The 23,799-nt window shown below is 46.0% G+C and overlaps 1 protein-coding gene and 1 long non-coding RNA gene across 4 annotated transcripts in view; one reads left to right on the top strand and one right to left on the bottom strand.

Annotated features, from left to right (window-relative positions):
- Positions 1-252: 252 nt before the first annotated feature.
- LOC119400659 (uncharacterized) lies at positions 253-4,246 on the bottom strand. The gene is made up of 4 exons (XR_005185143.2): positions 4,139-4,246; positions 3,678-3,812; positions 3,323-3,457; positions 253-744 (listed from the first exon to the last, which is right to left on the bottom strand). It is a non-coding gene; the product is annotated as an uncharacterized LOC119400659 (long non-coding RNA).
- Positions 4,247-19,919: 15,673 nt separating this feature from the next.
- Positions 19,920-23,799, top strand: part of LOC119399379 (rab11 family-interacting protein 4A) — a 274,117-nt gene continuing 270,237 nt past the window's right edge. For 2 of the 3 annotated variants that reach the window (XM_037666192.2, XM_037666193.2), the window contains exon 1: positions 19,921-20,197. In XM_037666192.2, the coding sequence (XP_037522120.1) occupies positions 20,057-20,197 (141 nt within the window). In that variant the 5' untranslated portion in view covers positions 19,921-20,056. Of the gene's footprint in view, positions 20,198-23,799 lie in introns of all 3 variants that reach the window. The other variant, XM_049417676.1, reaches the window with a different exon arrangement.

Below are 23,799 nucleotides of genomic sequence, written 5' to 3' on the forward strand. Positions count from 1 at the left end.
ATATATATATATATATATATATATATATATATATATATATATTAAAAGAAATTGCACTGTTACAAAATCTATGTGAGGCTACAATTGTGATAGCTTTCGCCCATGCTTCACATGGGCATGATCTGAAAGCTGAAGCCTATTGCTGATGGCACTCAACCCTATGAAATAATACTCGCAGCATAACAGTACTGCTAACAAGGCCTGCTATTCCGGCTGGCAGTACATCAGTAAGATGTGTGGAAAACACTTTTGACTCCTTTATTTTGCAGAAAACCTTTTGCAGCATGGTGAGATGGAGACAAGTACAGCACATACAGGCAATGCAAGGCCAGACTAGAAACTCATGAGTAAACTATAGTACACAAGTCAGTACGATGAACATCAGCACACTTGGAATGAACACGAAACCTGCATATTCAGTTATCAGCCCGGTCAGCCTTGTGGCTTGTCCTCGTGAGACAGCTATTCAGCTGCTTCAGCAAAGCTTTCAGCCGATGTGTCATAAAGCATTGCTCAAATGTGTTGTTCTTTAGTAGGATGGTTTGCAACAACCCTAAAGTTTATCCAAACGCATGCGGATACGAGATCAAGTATGAAACAAAAAGTCAAACACAGAATCAGTCCACGTTCAACGGAACATCCAGGCACAAGGCGCACAGTGTGTTTCTTGCATACAGTTCTTTCTGATCCAGGTTCCATGATAACACACGGCCCTAGAAGAAGCTTGCTGGTATCATGCTGGTCCTAAAAAACGTTTATTGCATCCCAATGTAAAGCCTTATCATGTAGCAGTTTTATAACATTTCCACCATAATATAACAAGCGCACTGTTTTGAGCCACTCTTAAAGGTTGCAGATAAACATTAACCTCCTCAAATAATAAAATATATTAAGTCACATGTGGCAATCTACACTGAATAACAACAAGAAATGTGGAAAGGAAAGCTTATTAGTGGGTTACGTTTTTATTTATTGTTATTCAGGGCAACTTTATACATTTATGACAGGCCAAATAAACCATAAACTTAGAAGACTAGACTGTTTGGCGAGTTGGTAATTCATGATGAATGAAAATAGCGCGAACAAACGTAAGACAAGACAAAGAAGGCTACAGCACAAGCTCATACTAACAACTGAACTTTTATTAGAAAGAATAAAATATATAGGAAGCCCAAACCACATATTCGCCACGGAAAGAACCAAAACCCTCAGATGTGCGCATTCAGGTACCTTATCTCTGCCTTATTTAACGCAAGGGAAGGCTTTGCCACACAGTCCCCCATCTCCAGCTTTCAAAATGAAATAAGCTTCAACGGGCTCACGTGCCGTCTGGTCCCTATGACGTGTGAGCACTTTGGCATCAGACAAGCCAGGAGTACACCTACACTCACGGCAGTGCAGGGCCAAATTTGACGAAGGCTGACCATTCAAAGATCGACGGTGATCTTGCAGGCGCGCATTCAGACAGCGGCCTGTCTCTCCTATATAGCATTTCCGCACGTGAAAGGCACCTGATACACAACTCCCTTGCCACAAAGCGAAGGGCTGTTCCTGTGTTTCACCTTACATTCATGCCATTTCTGCGCAGTCCCGTCCACCTTCCTTTCAACCGTGGCGCATACTCTACCAAGCTTATTCTAAGCCGAAAAAACAACATCAATATCATATCTAGCACCAACCTTCTTGAGAAGATGGGAAACACCGTGCAAGAAAGGGATGGGAAACACTGTGCAGGAATGGCATGAATGTAAGGTGAAATAGAGGGACAGTCCTTTGGTTTGTGTCAAGGCAGTTTTGTATCAGGTGCCTTTCACGTGCGGTAAATCCTATATAGGACAGATACGCCGCTGTCTGAATACGCGCCTGCAAGATCACCGTCGATCTTTGAATGGTCAGCCTTCGTCAAATTTGACCCTGCACTGCCGTGAGTGTAGGTGTACTCCTCGCTTGTCTGATTCCAAAGTGCTCGCACGTGATCGGGACGTGATAGGGCCTTTCACGTGCGGTAAATGCTATATGGGACAGACAGGCCGCTGTCTGAATACGCGCCTGCAAGATCACCGTCGATCTTTGAATGGTCAGCATTCGTCAAATTTGACCCTGCACTGCCGTGAGTGTAGGTGATTCCAAAGTGCTCGCACGTGATCAGCACGTGAGCTCGTTGAAGCTTTTTTCATTTTGAAAGCTGGAGATGATTGTGTCGCATAGCCTTCCCTTGCGTTAAATAATGCAGAGATAAGATACCTGGATGCGCACATCTGGGGGTTTTGGTTCTGTTCGTGGTGAACATGTGGTTTGGGCTTCCTATATATTTCCGTCTTTCTAATAAAAGTTCAGTTGTCAGTATGCGCTTGTGCTGCAGCCTTCTTCGTCTTGTCTTACGTTTATTCGCGCTATTTTTCACCATACACCATAAAACTTAATGGACTGCAAAGAACCATTTATTTTAAGGTGTTTTTAAGTATGTTTAAGCTGTTGTGAATATCAAACTTATCTGTAGCAAAGCCGCTTTGGTGTGCTCACTGACATTATATTTTTATTAGCCATTGTTCCTAGAAAGGATTAAGCACCTCAGTGCAATGAATTAATGCCACCTTATTTATGTTTCCTCCCAGGTGCTCACCATAGATATTAAAGCAACTTCTGATTTTTTAGGACGTAGATAGCTGTCAATATGAACAGAGCTGCTCAAGCTGACCTTTTCCAGCATTCTATGAAGTTCACTTTCCATAGTGTGCAATGATGCCCCAAACCTAATCTCAACCTCCATGCCAACTGAAAAGACAGTACACACGGCACTCAAATGTCACATTCATTAGGCACATAGCTTTTCATAAAATAAATGTCTAAAGAAACACTCAGTGTATAAGTTTTTGAGTTAAGGTGGTTTGTTCTTGGGCACATTGAAAACTTCCATGAGCTCTTTTTAAATTGGTGAAGCTTACATACTTTGTAACAGAAGCCCCATTTTTCAACAATCTATATTTCGCGAAAAACGGTTACTTTCAATCTATGTTTTTTTGCTCTCTTGCTAACAGCATAACTGTACGAATCACTCGGATTTGGCCTGTTCTAGTGATGCTTCCCGCCTTTTGCTTTTCATGCACCGTGCTTTGCAAATGGACTATGCACTAAGCATGTATACTCAGAGCCTGTGCATTGAAAAAAGCATGCGGACAAAGGTGTGAACGCTGCTGTTTTTAGTAGTGAAATGAAAATTTAATGGAAGAACATTTCGTTCAGAAGCAGCTTAAGAAAAAGACAGTTCACAAATGTGAAGCCATACATGCATAATGTTACATGTTTATGGAGATAAGCTTACCACAGCTGCATTCAGAAGGTATACAGGGAGCTCCTCAACTGGATTTTGCTGTCGTATTTGAATGGTTGCACGCAGCAACATGTTCATTCTTGAAAGATCAATTCGATCTGGGTCTGTGACAGTTTCTGAAATTGCCTGTGAATCAGTAAGAAATATTACGTAAGTGCTATGCCACAAATACCCGTGAATTAGGTCACAATAATTATTCAAACAATGGCATCCAAGATGCATGCCATTAATGCATCTGCAGAAACAATGGTATACGTGCAGTGCTGACTTAATATGAAACCAAAAATTTTTTTCCCAGAGCAAATGAAAATGACCAGGAGGACTGGCTAAAAATTGTGGCCCTCACCCTTAGCTCACGCTGTGCTTCAGCGCACGAGATATCAGTTGTTTGTTCAGAAGTGTTAGAGGTCAGTGCAAAACGTGGTTTAATTCGCAATTTCCGGGTCTTTCTTGAGCTGCTGACTGAACGCATGAACCCAATCTGCAAAAGAACATATTTTAAATAATAACACAAAAAAACCTGCTATTTAGTGACAACTTTTCGGAAATGCCAAGAAACCAAATATTTTCTCATCGTTACATGCCAGAATAGCACTTTCAAATATATTCGGTGTTCACTGTATACTGAAGCTGTGGCCAATTTTCGGCAGCAGAACACCACGTTGAACAAGATATAGCTGCAACAATAAATTGATTTTTCGCTGTGCTTCATGACACCTGTTGTGATCACGCAGCCACTTCATTTAAAAAACAAAGCAACTAACGCTTTTTGATAACAACGGCCAGGAATGCTTCAACCAAGCTCACCCATCCAAGCTGCTGAAGTTCCTTTTCTTTCCATACCATTCGTGGATAAGCTTCATGTAGAGTTTCTGCAAAGGCACAGTAGTTCCACCTTCTGGCCGGAGGGTTAGAGCTTTCAATCAAATTGTTCTACCTGAAACAGAATTTGTGTAATGCTCATGAAGTGCCTTAACTATGACTACGCCTCCAAGGACAAGTTATGCAATTTTTAATCACTCCAGCAATTCAGTGACTTCATCTCTTAGGTGTGCTGTCATGCGGCGGCGTGCCATAGTAAGCATTTCTTGGTCATGAAGCAGTGGATTTAAGCCCGTAGAGAAAGAGGGAAGTTTTTATCCCACTTCCGACAAGGTTCCCTGGTGGTTTCTTATGCATGGAATAATAAACACAATAAGGGACACAAATTATTAAATAATAGTTCATAGTAATTTTATTTTAAAACAAGACATCTGAAAAATGTTAACAGTAATGTTTGTCAACAGAAGTATTTTCACAAACAATGATATATGGATGAATACTACAGGGACAGCTTTTCACTGGTGAAGTTTTACTTAGGCTCCAAATGTTTGACTTAAACTAAGAAAGATAAATACAGCTGAGAATAATAATAATAATATCTGGGGTTTAACGTCCCAAAACCACGATATGATTATGAGAGACGCCGTAGTGGAGGGCTCCGGAAATTTCGACCACCTGGGGTTCTTTAACGTGCACCTAAATCTAAGTACACGGGCCTCAGACATTTCCGCCTCCATCGAAAATGCAGCCGCCGCGGCCGGGATTCGATCCCGCGACCTTCGGGTCAGCAGTCGAGCGCCATAACCACTAGACCACCGTGGCGGGGCAAATACAGCTGAGAGTATGATGAAACACTTTCTCAAATGATTAATAACCAAACACACTTTTTGTGTACGGAACTTATATAAATCCACTCAACAAAATAATGAATACTTCCCAGATGCAGCCGTTAATCAAAGAGCCTAACAATAGCCAAGTACAATGCTGGTTAAGAAATTGTAGGACAATTGTTACGGCAACGAAGCATAACAGCGCGAGAAACAATAAAAAATGCAGCCATGCTCGTATACATACACAGGCTAAAGCAGTCAAAACTTTTTTTAGATGTGACTGTTTCATGGCTTGTCTCCCTCAAAACAAAACAATTCAAATTTGAGCAAAAAAATTCCATGACCATAACATGGTAAACAAAGAATACCTGATTCAAAAACTGAACAATATTGACTATTTTCAAAAACCCGGCATCTCCAGAAGCTGCCTCAGTCGTTCACTTTAGGAACAACATTGTCGCACATTATTTTTTGTACTGATCGGCCAACAGAATTTTGTGAAGAAACTGGCAAGCCTGCGTGAACAAAGGTCTAGACGGGACAGTATGATGCGGCCCCCGGTACGACGCGACGACCCCCCAACTCGACGCGAGAACCCCCCCTCTCGACGCGAGGACCCCCCCTCTCCTACATCGCCACTTCTTTTATGAAGGTCGACATGGTAGTGTTGGCCTTAAATGAGGTTTTTGCTGTTAGCGTATGTTTGTAAACTGCAACCTCGTCACATGCGTGCTGAAAATAAACATGATTTTTACTTCAATTTTGTACATTATTGTAAATTCACCAGTTTTCTGGCACCCCCCTCCCTCCCCCTGCCCGCCTTAGACATGCCGTCCGGACCCGCCGTGTCGACTTCGTGCAACTCGGCCCTTTGCCTCAAAAGTTTGCCGACCCCTGCTCTAGTCGGTACCGCCACAGCAAGTTCGTTATTACGTTAGCTGCAGTGGGCCATAACATGCTCACATAAAACTGAATGCTTTAAAAACGTGTCTTGGTTGTGTGGGAAGTAGCGCTACAAAAAATAATTTTCGGTTATTATTCTCAGATAAGTTCGCGCTATGCTCGAGCGCTTTTTGAAGAAATTGCAGCAGCAGTTGCACCAAACGATACCACGCCAAATAAAAAAGTCGAACCTCCCATCAAACACTACGCTTAGCAATACGTTGTAGCATTTGCCACCGTAACTCTGTAGCCTCCGCAACGCTCCGCTAGTAAACGCTTGTCGGCTATTGCGCGCTCTTTTCTCACAAAAAAAATGTAGTCATGAAGTCTCTGAGCGCGATGCGTACCATTTCGCTGGAAAGACTGCAGAGGTCAGCCAGGAATGCAAGAAAGGCCAGCGCGAATGCTGCTAGCTCGCTTACGAGCGCTATTATGGAAGCAAACGATGTCATTCACTGAAACTCCCCTAGAAAAACTGTTTAATATAGCAAACCTCTCAGTGACCCGAGTTCACAGCTGCGCACACCTAACCGGAACACTGTCCCTGCCGTCAATGACATTCTAAAGTTCGCAATTTCTCAGCTGATTTTGCACATAAAAGAGCTACATGGGGCTACGAATACGCTATTTACAATTGTCTGTGCGTTCATGCAGCCTACAACACGCGTAAACTTCTTTCATTATGCTGCGGCCGTTGAAACGTTCAAGCCACACAAAACATTACGAGATGAAAGCCAGTGGGCAGAATGGCGGAAAGCATGCCGGGGATCCCCATTTATACCCCGACTCGTCACTAATTTAGAAGCAGTATAAACGTTCACCACTCACCTGAAGTGACCGCTGAATGAAACGCCAGGAGCGTAAACAGAAAAACTTGTGAACGATGGTCCAAGAATATCCGGAACTATGTAGACAAGCGTGATCAAATCTTCGACAAAGCACGCACGTTCACCGGCACAAAAAATTGGCCGTGTATCTGCGTGCTTCGCTGCAAATGTCGTCTAAAGACGATAGAAGAGGCGCTGCGTGAGATATAGACGCCATCTGGCAATACGTCGGGAAACATGAGTGCTGTGTTGCGGGCTGGTAGTCCCGGCGCAGCGGCAGGCGAAGACCGGCGGTGACCAACGCGACCGGTGGGGACGCCGGCCAGCCCGAACAGGCTGTTTGGCGCGATGCGCCGAAGGAGAAGAAACGTCCGCACTCAACGAGTACTCTCCACAAACTCTCTTACTTACACGTCGCCTGGGTAAAACAGGAATGCCAGAGCGGCGCCCCCTGTCATTCGTACAATGCAATACTGAACCGAAACCGAAACACAACATGAGCTTGTGCAGAGGGCACGGAGGAAGACAAGTTTCAGCGCAGTCGCATTTTCAGCGCACCTTAAGAAACTAGGGTTGTAACATTGTAGGGCGAGTAGGGCCAGAAGGACCGTCACGACGAAAACCTGCCTCCTCAGTCGTATTCGCCTGGAACGTTGGTGTGGCTTCGCGTTCCCTCCTCCGCTCCTGGCCTTTCCACAAAGCTACTGCCTAAGTACGAAGGCCCCTACCGCGTCCTACGTCAAGCATCCCCAATTAACTATATGATTGAGCCTGTTCAATCATCTACGGACCGCCGTCATCGCGGCCGCGAGACTGTTCACGTCGATCGACTGAAGCCGCATTATGACCCACCAGTTGTACCTGTTCCTTAGGTCGCCAGGATGGCTCCTTTTCCGCGGGGGAGTGATTTGTAACATGGTAGGGCGCAGACAAGAACGCCTGCGAAAGAAGACGACGAAGACGGTTGTTGTTGGCGCTCGCGCTTGCTCGGCTTGGACCGCTGATCGCTTCAGCTGAGGCAATCTTTTAATAAACGCGTTACTGTCTCAACGTTAAACGCATACCATCAAGGTCTTTAAAATTGCGTATCTATGTGTATTTTCTATTAAACGAACACACCACCTAATACTTACCTAATGATGTTACGCCTCAGATATGCGTAATATTTACTTTTTGATCGACAACGTTCACTAGTATGAACAGCCATACCAGTTCAAGATGGGTGGGCGGTAAGCAAGTGGTTCAACTTTGGCCGGGTGGCTGAATCGAGGGACGTGCCGACAAACAGAAAGACAGACAGACAGAAAGACAGACCAAAATTTAGGCGTTTAGGTTCCCCAAGAAAGACTATCGTCTTTAAAAACGGCGGGGCGGCAGGCTCGGGCAAGCTTCTATTGCTTCTATAGTGCTGTGTCTCAGTAAGTGGAACTAGCGAAGCATTTGCCACTGTAACTCTGTAGCCTCCACAACGCTCCGCTAGTAAACGCTTGTCGGTAGAGTGCCTCGATGCGCGCGCCCCCGCTTAGAGTGGTGTCAGCTTTTGAAAGGGCAGGTGCCGCCTCCTCGGCCTTGGCGGCAGCGTGGCCGCCATTTTGAATCCCCCGCCCGGTCACTTGTGCGTGGCGCGCGTGCTGTTTTTAGGTCGGTGCTCGTTTCCCTCCAGTTTTATGCGCTCGCTACCGTCACCATGGCCGGGTGTTGCGTACCGCAGTGCACCAATCATTCAGGAACGCTGGAAGCTGTATCGTTTTAGAAGTTACGAGGTTTCTTTGGACAGTAAAAATCAAACGTGACAAGCGGCATCCGAAGAACACATTATGCACTTGCAGCGTAAGTTTCCGGCCGGTATTTCGAATGCACATGCAAGGATAAGTTCTGCTGGTGTTAACCTTGCGTAATAAATGGACACAGTGATATCAGCTACATGCTTCAAATGCTTTGGTTCACGTGTGCGTGAATCCTGCATTTTTCTTCGCAAACATTCTTTACTGCACTTGGTTGGTCCTGTATCTGCCTTTGATTTTTGCTTTCGCTATTTTTGTGATTTGAAATGTATTATGGAATATATTATGCGTGTTTGTCTGCAGATCAGCTCCTTCTTTTTCCCTAATAATAATTATTTGTGAGAACTTACGTCCCAAGAACCCCGATATGATTATGAGAGGCGCCGTATATATTGGAAGGCTCCCGAAATTTTGACCATCTGTTGTTCTTTAACGTAGACCTAAATCTAAGTACGCGGGCCTCTGTCATTTAACCTCCATCGAAATGGGGCAGCTGCGGCCGGGATTCGATCCCGCAACCTTCGGGTCACCAGTCAAGCACCATAACTAAAACCACGGCGGGTTCTTCTTTTTTATATTCCTTTCCGTGTTTCAAGCACGCCTTCTGTGCTGGTCTGATGCCCATGTGTGTGTGTGCAGTTAAATGTTTTTTATCCTTCCCTGTTTCTGTGTTTCAAGGTTACATTTTCGTCCTGTCTTAATTACGCAGATCCTGTTTTTTTAATCATTTACGATCACTGTAAAGCGACTAGTGGCAGTTGTGTTTTATTGTGTAATTTATGTTTTATTTGTGTAATTGCTTCTGTCAGCGCAGCATTAATGTGCACAAATGAATGGCCACACACACACGCACAACACACACACACACAGTATTTTATTGCTTTGCGCAAACATAATTTATTTATTTACTAATAATGTAAGCCCTGAAGGCTCATATAAGAATGCGCATACAAACAGTTCTCGCGAAGCGTCTATACAAAGAAGACGCATGAAAACAACAAGAAGACAGGGAAGCATTGTGTACAGTAGACACGCTATGTCAGTAAAAAAAATGCAAGAAACAAAGTCAAGTTGTACAATGAGTACGTCATGGAAAACCAGTTAATGAAATAAAAACTCACAGGCTCCCTTATGCGTTCGCTTAAGACGGCTCGAAAGCGAAAGCCATCTTCTCAGTTTTTTGCGCACCTAGCGCGGTTTTGCATTGCCTCCAAGGTCAGAGGCACCTCACCTGGTTTTGCACTGCCTCCGTGATCTGCCCACGTTCGACCAAGTTACGATGTCATGTGATAACGCCATCATATGACGTCCCGCCAAAATTTGCGAAGCCATGATGACGTCATATATTGACGTCATCACGTAACGATGATTTTCTGCATCCCTCGTCCCCGACGTGGTGGTACGCTGATGCCGTAGACGCGGGACGCCGACAGTCAAATTTCGCGTTTGATGAGGCATTTAAGGGTTTCGCCTTAAAAAAATACGTCCGCCACGGTGGTATAGTGGTGACGGAGCTCGGCTGTTGACCCGAAAGTCACGGGTTCGATCCCGGCCGCGGCGGTCGCATTTAGGTGGAGGCGAAATGCTAGAGGCCCGTGTACTGTGTGATGTCAGTGCAGGTTAAATAACACCGGATGGTCAAAATTCATATTGCCCTCCACTACGGCGTGCCTCATAATCATATCATGGTTCTGGCAAGTAAAACCTCAGACATTATTATTAATGAAAGAGACAAATAAACGACGCCGTGCATCTGCCGCACAAAGTGTAAAACAGTATTGGAAACACTCAATAATATGTGCATGCAATTGGGCATGCAAAAAAAAAAAAAAACCTGCAGATACAGAAAAATAAACTGCAGATACAAAAAAAAAATCACAGCATATCCACGTGGTGAATGATGATGAGTGGGGCGAAGCGAACTCGTGCTGCAGCATGGCGATGGCATTAGCGCGAGCGTGGTCCTTCTTGATGGAAGATATTGTGACTAGATTGTTTGAGAACCACAATCTGTTGCACACACCGCAACTATGGCAGAAACTGTTATCAAGGAAGTCCCGCTGGAAGCGCGCGTCGGCGCCTTCGGGCAGAGCCCTCCTGATGCGTTTTGCAGCCACTTCACGTGCATGCACAACCTCGGGCTCTGCCTGCCGGTACGCGCGCTTTCTCGCCGCTTCACGGACTTTAACATTTTGAAGATCCGATTCGCGCCGCAGCCGTGCAGCTTCGGCCTCGCGGGCTCGAACGGCGGGGTCTTCGCGCCGCAGCCGTGCAGCTTGTCGAGCAGCTTCGGCCTCGCGGGCTCGAACGGCGGGGTCTTCTCGCCGCAGCCGTGCAGCTTCGGCCTCGCGGGCTCAAACGGCGGGGTCTTCGCGCTGCAGCCGTGCAGCTTGTCGAGCAGCTTCGGCCTCGCGGGCTCGAACGGCGGGGTCTTCTCGCCGCAGCCGTGCAGCTTGTCGAGCAGCTTCGGCTTCGTGGGCTCGGACGGCGGAATCTGCTTCGCGGCGTCGACGTGCAGCTTCGTCCTCGCGGGCTCTCACCTCAGGATTCTGTCTGCGAGCGCGCGCTGCCGCCGCCCTCCGTGCCCTCCGTTACTCGTCAACGTCTTCTTCTTCTACTGCATACCAGAACGCGCGCAGTAAAGAAGAAATAATGCCACACAGGCGAACACGCACGAGAGTCTCACTCGTCAACGTCGTCTTCTTCTACTGCATACCAGAACGCGCGCTTCTCACGAGCTAGAGGTGCCTACTACAACGCTACAAACGGACGATGGACAGACCCACGGCATAAGGAGCTTGGCCCCTAAAAGAAGGAAAAACGCACTGATAGTGCGCGCATCTACGTCTACCTCAGCGCATAACACATGCACAGGCCATGAGCTTACATGGATTACATGCTTCCTTGATAAACATTTAGGCAACAACAGCAATAAAAGCTGCCCAAGCTTCAAAAAAGAAAAGAAAAAGGGAAAGCTCACTAGCGTGCACTTATTTCCGGATGTATCCGCGCACCGCAAGCGCTTTGTGTAGCGCGTTTCGCATGCTGCCAAGCTGCGGCGGGATTCGCAATGGCGGCCGTCGTAGCAGACGACGCGCCTGTCCTCACCCTCAGCGGAGCGCGCGGGCATCAAGGCACCCTACTTGTCGGCTATAGCGCGCTCTTTTCTCACAAAATGCGCTGCAGGGAGACACGGCGGCGCTGCAGTCGTTTCTTTTCCGGCGTCAGTACAGATCTTGGTGTGCTTTGTTCCGTTGCAGCACTGTAGTGGTTTCGTAATCGGAGAAAGGGGTGCGCTGAATGTAGTTTATTCTTCGTACGGACGCGCACGTTGCATTTTTTGTAGAAGGCGCGACTGCGAAAGGCAGGTTATACCCTAACGGTTTAATTAAGTTTTTTTCTCATTTTTATTCGCTTGCATTGCCACGGGGCTAAACATTCAAAATGAGTATAAATACATGCACGAAGGACCGTTTGAGGCAAATACGATATAAGCCATTTATCAAAAGTGTAGTTCATGTCCCCATTAACCTGGAAACGGTGTGTCTTATTGGCTTTTGTATTAAGAGCTTCTGTTTTCTATATAATGTGAAGGAAAGAGAAAAAGGTGAGAACTGGTATAACAATTTACTTACGTCGGCGGAGATGAGAAATGCACGGCGTTTTTTTTTTCTTTTTGTATACTATAATTTTACGTGTACAAGTCGTCTAGCTTAACAAGGCGAAAGGCGTAGATAATCTATTTTTTCTTCGATATAATCTCTAAGAAAAAAAAAAGAGCGCGAGCGCAATTATTGCACAATTCTAGCGAACGGGAAAGTAATCTTAATGAAGTAAGATGTGATCAGCATTACCAGCTGAAAAGGCAGTATGAAATTGTCAGAATTTAAATAAGTCATCGCGTTGGCTAGTAAACTAGCTGGCATCCATGGGCATAGATTTTCGCTCTGGCATGCATCCGCAAATGCAACTTCTCCGCGTGTTGCTATTCTTACGTAGCCTTCATGAAGTGGAAAATTCAGCGCTCAGAAATATAAGCTGCACGGCTATGCATGGGAGATGCTGCCAAGCGCTCAAATTATTAAGCCTGTTCACATGTTCTTAAATTGATTATTTTTCCCTTAAATTTATGAGTTTTTCTGCGAAGTTCAATATGGCTAGGTGAAACCAAAAGTAGTCCTTCCTGTGTATATATGTACGCAAGAAATGCTAACGTTTATGTGCCACAGAAAGTGGGCAAGCTATAGTCACCGCTGGTCCACAGAATATGAAAAAGGGAACACACAGGCGTCAAACGCCAATTAAAATTTCTGGACAGACGTGACTAATGATGAAGAAAGGCTTTAACGAGTCGACGGGATTAACCCCGTAATAAACGTCGGGGCCGCACGTTTAAGGTTCGCTGGTTAACCATCTGTGCTGAGTGCTTGGGTGGGGATCTTTACCACATGTATAGGTATTCGTATTATATCTGATTATACCTAAAGCATACGTTAGGTGTAACATGAGGAATTGCGCATGCGGTCTCGGGGCACGCCACACTGGCCGACTCGTCGCGTCCTTGATTAAAGTCTACACATATGCGCATTAAGTATATGAATGGAACACACGATCCAGATACGACGTTGCCTCAGCGTCTTAAGTGGAACAAGTGGCAAAGCACGCCATTCGGTAACTGGAACCAATTGTTGCTTTAGGTTAAATATGACCTGTTCCACTTAACTAAGCAAAAACTAAAAGAAAAAACAGCTAATGTTCCGGATAAAGCACGTGAATCAACCCAGTTCCACATAAGACCCATGTCTGTTACGGTTAACTCACTTCGAACACTGTGTTAAGTGGAACCTATGTGGAACAAGATTAAGAGTGTACTTACAATCGGGTCCACAAGTTTAACGCGCAGCAAAGTATAGTTTCTCCACAGCTGTATTCATAGCCTCCATGAATAGACACAAGAACGAACTAAAGCAAAAGAGGGCGTGACCGGTGAGCGCGACAGCACATGCGAAATCGACGAGCTTAACTGACACTGCAACAGGCGCCCGGATGGACATACAATCAGCGCGGAGACGCTCGTGAGGAAGTTCGACGGTTATCAGTGCGAGTAAATTACGCACTGGTTAACGAGCTTTGAAGTCTCCATGATTGCTGATGCCATGTGGACACCACACGTGCTTATCCATTTGCGCGTTACTTTCTTCATCGCAATGAGAGATGGCGTGCGCAGGCTCGAGTTCAAATTTCAAGTCCCGGCGGTTCATACATGCCCACGCATGCATGAACCAAATGGCGCGTGATCTTCTCCTTGTCGAGAAAACAGGTCTTAGAAAGTGCGTCTTCTAGACGTCACATACAAGATATGTAAGCCGACATTTCCTGTGACCTTTTCAAAACGTCGAAATTGGTTTATAATCTGTTTTATCCCCTGTATCCCTAAGATTGACGTGTTTTAGGCCATATGTGCTACCGGAGCTACTATCGTGCGCGATCAACTGATTTACCTTCGTTGTCAATCAATCACTAAATCAATCAATCAATCAATCAATCAATCAATCAATCAATCAATCAATCAATCAATCAATCAATCAATCAATCAATCAATCAATCAATCAATCAATCAATCAATCAATCATGTTTTATTTATATTCGTCCTTCGTTTACACGATAAAAAAAAAGAAGTTGTGTGCGTTTTAGTCGCCGCAAGCGGATATAACAGCCTGTAGCGGCAAATCGCCAAATCCTGACAGGCTCAACGCTTAGTGCTCACATTGTCCCAGGTGTTTTATGAAGGGATAAGTAGCGAGGGAGGAGATAGCGCCTGTAGGAAGGGTAGTGAAGGCTGGAAAGAAACCACTCCCTTGTCTTTCAACTCTCATAGTGGTTATAGGCCGGGGCCCTGACATTTTTGCAAGCGAGACTATAGCAGCTATTGCCCACGCGCTTCAGCGTTTGCACGAGTATGCACAACGCATCACGCAAAATTGGTATACAAGCCGTGAAATGTGCTGCGCTTCTGAAATGCGGATATAGTGGCGACCCAACATAAAAGGGTGACTCAAAACGCGTGTCAACGTCCGTGTTCAGTCGAGTGTGCCCGCCACGCAGACAGGCGTGTCACTTTCCCACGCTAAGCAAAACAATGCGTTCGCACGTTCGACTTGTATCGCCTTGTAACGTTGCCCCTGTTGCACAATGGCTTAAAGATTGGCTGTCAGCTGCCCTGTCGCAAGTGCAACCGCTGAAACAAAGGCGAGCACGCCTGAATCGTTTGACGTATACGTGTGCCAGTGGGTGGCGTGCAGGTGAGCACTTTCAATGAACCTTGCGCTTGTTCCAGATTCGTGTTGAGACGTGGATTCAAGGTTCGAAGCGCGTTATGTTATATACATGGGACATTGCAAATGAGTTCTGCGGAATCCCGCAATGTGGCGGAAGGTGGCTATATACATTAGTGTGCCTCGATGTGCGCGAGGTGTTGCCATTCTCTGAAGGGGCTGATGCCGCCGCGACGCCATTTTTTGCGCCGCGTCTCGCTCCTCTCAGCGCAGCCACAGTATAGAGTGGTGAGATGCCTGTAAGACGCCATGGGCTCAAATATGGCCATAGAGTTTCCTACAATACTTACTAGAGGGAACTCTGGCGCTAGTGTCTATGGGAGCTGCAACGCATGGCGCTTCAGCCAGCATGGGAATGATGGGTAGTACACGGATTTGTCTAAACTTCGTTCTTTGGACTCCGTTTGGCTCCGCGTCGCCTGCATCCGCTTTGTCGCAAAACGAAGTTCAGCAAAAGTCAGCAGTTCCACTTCACCACTTTAACCTTTTTAGGCTCACCAATTCAAATCTGGTCACGAAGTTCACAACGATCCATTATTTTATCCGAAAGAAAACCAAAACACAGAAATAAACAAAGCCACAAGTGCGTTCGAAGCTCGCAAGTACGAAGACTAGGCAAATCCGTGTACTACCCATCATTCCCATGGTGGCTGAACGATCGCAGCGCCAGAGTCTCCTGTAGTTAATTTTAGGAAACTCTATGAATATGGCAGCCGCGTACAGCAGTAGACGCCGCAGATGTCCTCACCCTAAAGCGGACAAAACGCGCATCGAGGCGCCCTAATATACGTAGGACAGTTTTAACGCGATAGCGTTAAAGAGCTCGTATCGCAGAAATTCCGCCGTCGGCGTCGGCACCGTTGGTTGTGAGCGAAAAATCATCATCTTGTCCGTGACCGAAAAATGGAAAAAGCTGCAAATAAAATAAATATTAAAAATGTTGGGTTCGAGTGAGAATCGAACCTAGGCCGGCTGCGTGGCAAGCAGGTATTCTACCACACAGCCACGCCTCTGTTTGGAGCTGCACTGAAAGTAGCTTTCATGCTTCCCAAAAATACGCGTCCTGTATATGGGTGTCACAGTACGAGATGTAATATCGCAGTAATATTGCGTGGTACAAGCGTACATTGTCATCGGGCGTCACACCATTTCAATATCATAACGACTTGGTGGTTTAAAGACAGCCACCCATTACAAAAGGCACACAGATTACTGCGCGTATTTCCTTAAGACCACGTAATGGGTGCATCGCAACTTTGAAAAAGTTTCTCGCGCATAATTGCTCCTGGTTTAAAGCATGCTACCCATTACATAAGGCACACACCTTAGTGCGCGCATTCTGTTAAACACTCGTAGTGTTCGAAGTGCGCACTAGGGGCAGGATATCGCTATCGCGCTCAACTCTTAAAGGCGAAGCTTAAGCGTCCCCCAATTTTGATTTATATCTCCAGGAGACAAGGGTTGCTGCCATGGTGGCACAAGTGTGCGCATGGTCTCTCACTGGGGCGGGAGTGACGGGGGGGGGGGGGGTTATGTCATCTCAGCTAGGAGGCACCGCCAAACTACGGCAACCCCGTCCCACCCCCGCCTTCTATAGTGCGACACCCTGCGCCCACTTCACCACTCCCTTCCCTCCCTAGTTATAGCCTCCTATATATTTCAAGGGAAAGGCGATATTGGCTGAATTCAGTTGGCACAGTTAGGTGGGGGGGGGGGGGCGCCAAGTCTGCCTTGTAGCTTTACTCAGTCTTAACTGTCTCGTCATTGCTTAAAGAGCAGGGTTACTATGCCTATAGAATATACTGACGCTATACATTACAGGCACTATAGCGGGGTTATGGCCATGAAGGTTTTCGATGAGTATGGCGGCCAAGGAAGTGTAATGTTGCATCCCAAGAACCATTTACTTCCATCTTTACCGCGGGAAAGCCAAGGGCCGAAGGATAGCCGTTGCGAGGAGCGCTTCATCGCTTTGTTCTCAATTTTTCATCCATTTCGAATCTTGTTTTCTCTCGGACTCGACAAGCTAGATGGGGGTTGGTGCACGGTATGTCTGCAGCGAAATCATGGCCCTCCCTAATGGGAAGCCATAATGCGCACCCTATGATAGTTGGAACAATCCAGTTGTATACTGTTGGTAAGTAAGCAATGATGGAGGGGATACAAATATTCTCTCGATCGTGTTCCCTAGAGCTCGTCGTGCGATCCATCGAGGGCGCTTAGTAACAGGCGGCTATCGGAGAAAAAAAAAAAAAAAAAAAACCAAACTTACCTAACTTGCACAAGCTGCATGATCTACGTCCTTTGAAAACTTTCATGCGTTTAATCAAATAATTGAGAACATTGCCAAATACAAAAACAAAAAAGAAAACAACTCTACATGGCATTGACAGATTACGAAAAGGCATTCGACTAGGCAGAGATACCAGGGGTTCTGGAGCTCTTGCGCCGACAACGAGTGCTTGAAACATTTGTGCATATCGTAGCCAATGATATATAGAGATTCCACAGCCACTCAGCTACTTCTCAAGAAAATTCCCATCGCGAAATGGGTCCGTCAAGGAGATACAATGTCTCCGCTGCTATTCACCGTTTGTCTTGAAGAAGTACTGCAGCCACTAGATTGGGAATAAATAGGAGTGAAGTTTAACGGAGAATATCTTAGCAACTTACGGTTCGCTGCGCCGTCGTACTCTTCAGCACTGATGGCGACGAATCACACACAAAAAAAAGATAGAAGTATTAAACACAGAAAGCCTCAAAGAAGGGTTGGAGACGAATATTCAGAAGACAAAGAGAATGCTATAGGTGGTCTGGTGCAAGAACGAAAACTCGTGGTAGTCAATGCAACCCTTGTATCAGTGAGAGGGTGTGTCTCAGATCTAGGCCAAATAGTTACAGGGGAACCTACTCATGTAAAGGAAATCCACTGAAGGAAAAAGATGGGCTCGTGCGCATACAACAGGCATTCTTTACTCATGACCGGCAACATACCACTGTGAGTAAAGCGTAAACTGTACAACTTACCATTGTATTTCACCAGTTCTAACATGCATGGTGCAGAAACCTGGAGAATAAGAAATAAACTCGAGAACAAGCTAAGGTGCACCCAGCGCGCAATGGAACGCAAAATGGTAGGGGCAAGCCTAAGAGATAGGAAGACAGCAGATTACGTCAGAGAGCAAGCAGGGGTGGCCGATGTCTTAGTAGATATTAAAAGGAATAAAAGACCTGGGCAAGTCACGTCATAAGAAGGGCAGACAACAAATCGTCCAAGACCAAGAGATGGGAAGCGTGGCCGAGGATGACAAAGGGTTGGGTGGAGCGAGAAAAATAAAAAAATGTAGCAGGCGTAAAAAGGACTCGGCTCGCGCAGGGCAGGGTTGGTTGGAGATCTTCGTGAGTGGCCTTCGTCCTGCAGTGGCCGTAAGACAGGCTGACGATGATTAAACGTGGATTTCAACTTGCATATTTTACTACGATTGGAACGACAGCCAAGCGATGTCCTATGCTGCAGGTATGTAACGCAGTTGTACACGCAGTGAAACATATTGCGTTAGAATAGAAGCTTGAGCTTGGGTAGGGATTAATGCATGCAAATGTGTGCTCTTCACTATGGTTTGGCGATAGGCGAAAGGAATAGACGGCACAGGCGCAAACAGGACTGGCGCGAATCGGCTGTCCCGTCCACTCCTTTCGTCTATCGTCCAAACATCGTGAAGCGCGCGCATTTACAAGCAGTAAAGCAGTTTCACGAAAAGCAGCTCAACTGAAGTGTACGAACTTCCGCGTTGTGCTGTTTGCAAAACATGTTACAGCTGAGACAACCGAATTACCGTCCCCTGTTTCTCCCTACGCCATTAGGGGGTTCATGGCCCCCCAGGTCCCCGCCACAGCTCGCACGCCTACGTTTGCTCTTTTCTTGTGGCATTATTTCTTGCAGTGTTTAGCGCGGAATATGTAGACGCATACATGAGAAGGCAAGACCGTAGAGGCTCTTGTGTGTCTTGTTCTTCGAGTTTGTGTCTCCGTATTCTACGCTTAACACTGCAAAAAAGATTTCCATATGACGTGCGGCGCGTTAGATGAAGATGAAGTGGTCTGCGCCTGAGAACTTGTTCTAAAGTAGTTAAGCGATTTTCTTTGGTGGATATCAACGTACGAGAACGGCGCATGCAGGAGCTTTGATTGCCAGAGTTAATTAAAAAGTATATTCCAACCAAATATAACATCAGAACTTAAGGCAAACGAAAAAAAAAGAGGAAACTTTGCAGCTACATTGTTTTCTATTCGCCTGTTCTTAAGGGTTGGTGGACCAATTCCCAAAACTGCCACTTCGTAAAAGTGAATTCCAGCAAACATTTTGCATGGCTCTTCGCACACAGCCGCATACTCCAGTAAATCCATGCCTCGATCAGCTGTTTCTCCTCACACACAAAATGCCAATTTGCGAACAGTGTACCGTATAGACAGCACACCGTACTATACTTACTAACACTATCTAACACGAGACTGGTTTATGGAAAGATTCAAACAGTGGCGCCAACTTCTCATTCTACTCCTGTATCAAAACTGCGTGGAATGTCGAAAGATGGCGCTACAGCGCCCTGGCGCGTGTCGTCTGCTAGAAGCGGCTTTCCTGATTTACTTTAAACAAACAGCGTATATAATAGCACTAAATGAACTGATAAAAGGCTTTTAGTGTTCAGAAATACGCTAGAGACTCGATATATTAACGGTGTTTTGAACAAAAGCTGGTCGGTTGATGCACACTTTTATCGCGGAGGCCGGGAAAGCCGCCCCGATTGCGTGCTCTCACAGCACAAAGTAAACCTGTAAAAACTGTTTATAAAGTTACAACCTACGGCACAATATTCATCGTGATCTTATATTTGAAGCGAAAGCGGCTACATTCGTGCGCTGTTTGTTACCTGAGGAGAGCCCGGAAAGTTTCAATGGCGCCGCTTTGCGCCCTGCGCGGCGTGTGTTCCTCCGCGCTGTGTTGTTGCATTCGTTGCCAGGGCGACCGAAAAGTTATCTTCGGCGCGCTCTCAAGATGGCGCCGGCGTGGTTCCGCGCGTCGGACGTGCCGCAGCCGCGCCGCCGGTTCGCTCGCTCGTGTCGGTGACGACGGTTTGATGACAGTCCCGTGTCAGCGTCGATACCGTGTGTGTGTCCCTGTGTGATGCGTGTTGTGATGGCCGACGAAGCGATCCTCGACCAACTACGTCAGGTGTTTGATCTGTGCGACGAAGAACGATGTGGATACATTACCTCGGACAAACTGAGACAGCTGGGACGCGAGCACTTCGCCGGCAGCGAACAGGTGAGTCAGTTGGGTCGTTTTAAACAAATGCGGTCGTCGTCTCAGTTCCAGTAGACAGTTTCCTCTTCCAACTTTGGCTGTCGGGGTGTATTTACTCCGTAGACAACCCCAGCATGCCTTGCCTTGAACACGTTTTGCGGAGAAGACCGCAGCTCGACGTTTGAAAGACGTTTGCCCAGCGCCGTGTCGAGGTATGTCGCGTTGGCCTGACGGCCTGTTTCGGAATGTGAGACGTTGACAATGTAGTGGAAGTTAGTTACTAGACTCCTCTGCGGTTCTCAGCGGCAATTTAGCCTTGCGTTTCCTGTCTCTTAATATTTTCCTGGCGTCGAGCCAGTGCATAATATGCGGCCGCTTTCAGCGGCGTGGCTTTCTTGCTTTCCGAAAGTTGGATCCGTTAGCTCCGCCAGTTCGGAAAGGATTGTGATGTCTGTAAGACTGTTACACGAAGTGTAACGAGAACTATTGTGTCCAAAGCGGTACGTGTACCAACGTTTGTAAGTTCGCGCTTGCCAACTGCAACTGCCTGGTTGAGCCGTTCGCCGTACTGAAATGCTTCCACTTTCGGTAGGAGAAATTGGTTACATCGGTAAACGCTAAACTACAGCGCACAAATCCAGTACGGTACATGGAATAACACACACAGCACAGGACAAGCGCTAATCCACAGCACAGGTTTAGCGCTTGTCCTGTGCTGTGTGTGTTCTGCAGTTTAGCACTATGAACCAACTAGCACGGCAACAAATTCTCTTGTTCCATCGCTTTCTGAAACTTGCGCTAGGATACCACTTTGTAAGCTTCCTAGCGATTTTTTAAATTTATTCTTTCGCTCGCGTACTTGACGGATGCAACTCGTTCGCTTTGTTACGCCGTTTAGGCTGGTCGCATCTAACCGTCTGGCTCGCATGCAGATAAAAGAACTGATACGCGCTTTTTTCACGCGCTGTTGCTTTTAATGACGCGTGACCAAATCCACCCCCTTTTGTGGCGTACAGCTGATAGAGGCGGTACGGCGACGGTCGTGATATCCTCCGGTGCGCAGACGGGTCGTTGCGAGCGATTGATTTTATTGACTGGAACCGTCGCTTCGTCTTGTTCGTGCTACTGCTGACGTCACAAATCAGTCCCGCCAGCGTTTTTTAACAGTGGGTTGGCACGAGGGCGCGGGTTGGATGCCCATATAAGGCGGCCACATTTCTGTGGGGATGAAGTGCAACCGCCTGCTTAGAGCTAGGTAGGACGTCAAAGAACCCCAGGGGGTCGAAAATAATTCAATATCCCCGATTCCGGCATGCCTCACGATCATCTAGTTATTTTTGGCAGGTAGACATCCCAGAATGTTAAATTTAACTGGTTGGCTTTGCTGATTATTAAATAAATCCTAGTCCCGGAATTCCGTCAGTCTAGTTTGTGTTTGTGCAGGAGAAAGAGAATTCCCCGAGAAGTTTCTCTGACGAATTCCAGATCTGTTTGTGGGGAAATTCAGATATGCTGGCGTCGAAGCCTGTCGGGCATCAAGCTTCCCAAATTGCGATAGAAATTTCGTAATCAAGGCGGACGATACAAAAGTTCCAGCCCAACAGACGCCCATAACCTCCGCAGACGGTATAGTTCAAATTGCTTTACACGCATTGAGTAAACACAAACTGCACAAGTGACATTGCTAATGCTCAGTTTTTCGAAGCAGGTTAAGATTTTATTGTTTTGTATGTCTCATGCTCGTTGCCTTCTTTTTATTAAAGCCTTATGATTTGTACTGGCGACGCAAGTATTTCTTTTGTATCGCACCTCTTCAGTAATCGAAATGAGCAACACTCGTTATTTAGGCATTAAAACCGACTGGCTGACTTACCGGAAGCGTAGGTATTTTTATTACGCTTCCGAATTTAGCAACAATAAATTGTGCACGCATTACGACGAACTGGCCGCGGGCTTCTTGTCGCGCTTGTTGGCGAGATAGTATACGCTATTATTCTTGATTTTTTACGCTCTTTCGCGTATCACGATCAAGCGCACTGCAATTTCTGTTTTTTATTCCCTGCTTTTGAATTTTTTTCGTCGTGATTTTCGCATGAATGGACTCAGTCGTGACATTTCTGCTTGTAGTTAGTAACCGTTAAAGCACGACGGGCGAAGGTTAATTTATACGGTTTTCCGATAAAACAAGTTCATTGAGTTTTCCTTTACGCACTGCCAACTGCGCTGCAATTATCTTCTCTTTGTGATTACTTTTCTTTTTGTTCTGTTTCTTGGTTATACTAGCTCGCGCGCTCGATGGCAGATCCCCTATTCGTATTCGTAATCGATTCTGTCTTCGTGGCCGTTTGTGCGCGCGCGCGCGTATATATATATATATATATATATATATATATATATATATATATATATATATATATATATATATATATATATATATATATATCGTCCACCATATTCAGGACGTAATGGAAAGTCCCCGATTCTAGGAGAATGGCGTTCTGGTTGTTGGTCGCTTTTCTTTCCCCTTTATTCGACCGTTCTCGTCTGTCAGGTTAAGCGAGAAGAGCCGGGGCCTTTTTTTTTTTTTTGCGGTCGATTAAAGCGAACTCTCTAACCCGAATGTAAAATGGAAAAGACATGACGGGCCGCGGGGTCGTTGTACGATTGCTCGCGTTTATGCAAATCGGCGTACGTGGAACTGGTGTAACTCTGTGACTGACAGCGCGCGACGTGGACGCCTATAGACTACTTATAGCCGAGAGTTTAAACGTCCTTATGCAACATAGTGCGTCCGCACACCTTCTAGCGGTCTTTGAAAAAAAAAAAAATCGCGCACTAATACAGGTATCTATTGCATAGTAATTTCTGATTGGTCGTTTTCACGCAAATTTATATAACAGGAACTAGAAACAGCAAGCATGCAACTTATATGCAGTACACTTATGGGCCATCTACGTCATGTTGTAATTTCCATGTTTTTTAAATATTTTATGTACATCGAAAGTAAGTAAAGCCCGAAACGGGCCCAGTCGGTGTAGCTTCATCTTTACGTCGACCTGTGGCAGGCACTGTTACACAAAAAAATCATCTGACAAAAAAAAAAAAAAAGGTAATGGAAGACTGGTATGATAAATGAAGGTTGCTTACGGAGCTGTTGAATATTAATAATTGTTGGAGTTTACCGTCCCAAAAAAATTGGGGGACGCTTAAGCTTCGCCTTTAAGAGTTGAACGCGATAGCGATATCCTGCCCCTAGTGCGCAGTTCGAACACTACGAGTGTTTAACAGAATGCGCGCACTAAGGTGTGTGCCTTATGTAATGGGTAGCATGCTTTAAACCAGGAGCAATTATGCGCGAGAAACTTTTTCGAAGTTGCGATGCACCCACTACGTGGTCTTAAGGGAATACGCGCAGTAATGTGTGTGCCTTTTGTAATGGGTGGCTGTCTTTAAACAACAAAGTCGTTATGATAATGACATGGTGTGACGCCCGATGGCAATGTACGCTTGTACCACGCAATATTACTGCCATATTACATCTCGTACTGTCAGGGGCGTAGCCAGAAATTTTTTTCGGGGGGGGTTCAACCATACTTTATGTATGTTCGTGCGTGCGTTTGTAT

Source organism: Rhipicephalus sanguineus, chromosome 7 (genome assembly GCF_013339695.2).
Source record: "Rhipicephalus sanguineus isolate Rsan-2018 chromosome 7, BIME_Rsan_1.4, whole genome shotgun sequence".
Taxonomy (NCBI): Eukaryota; Metazoa; Arthropoda; class Arachnida; order Ixodida; family Ixodidae; genus Rhipicephalus; species Rhipicephalus sanguineus.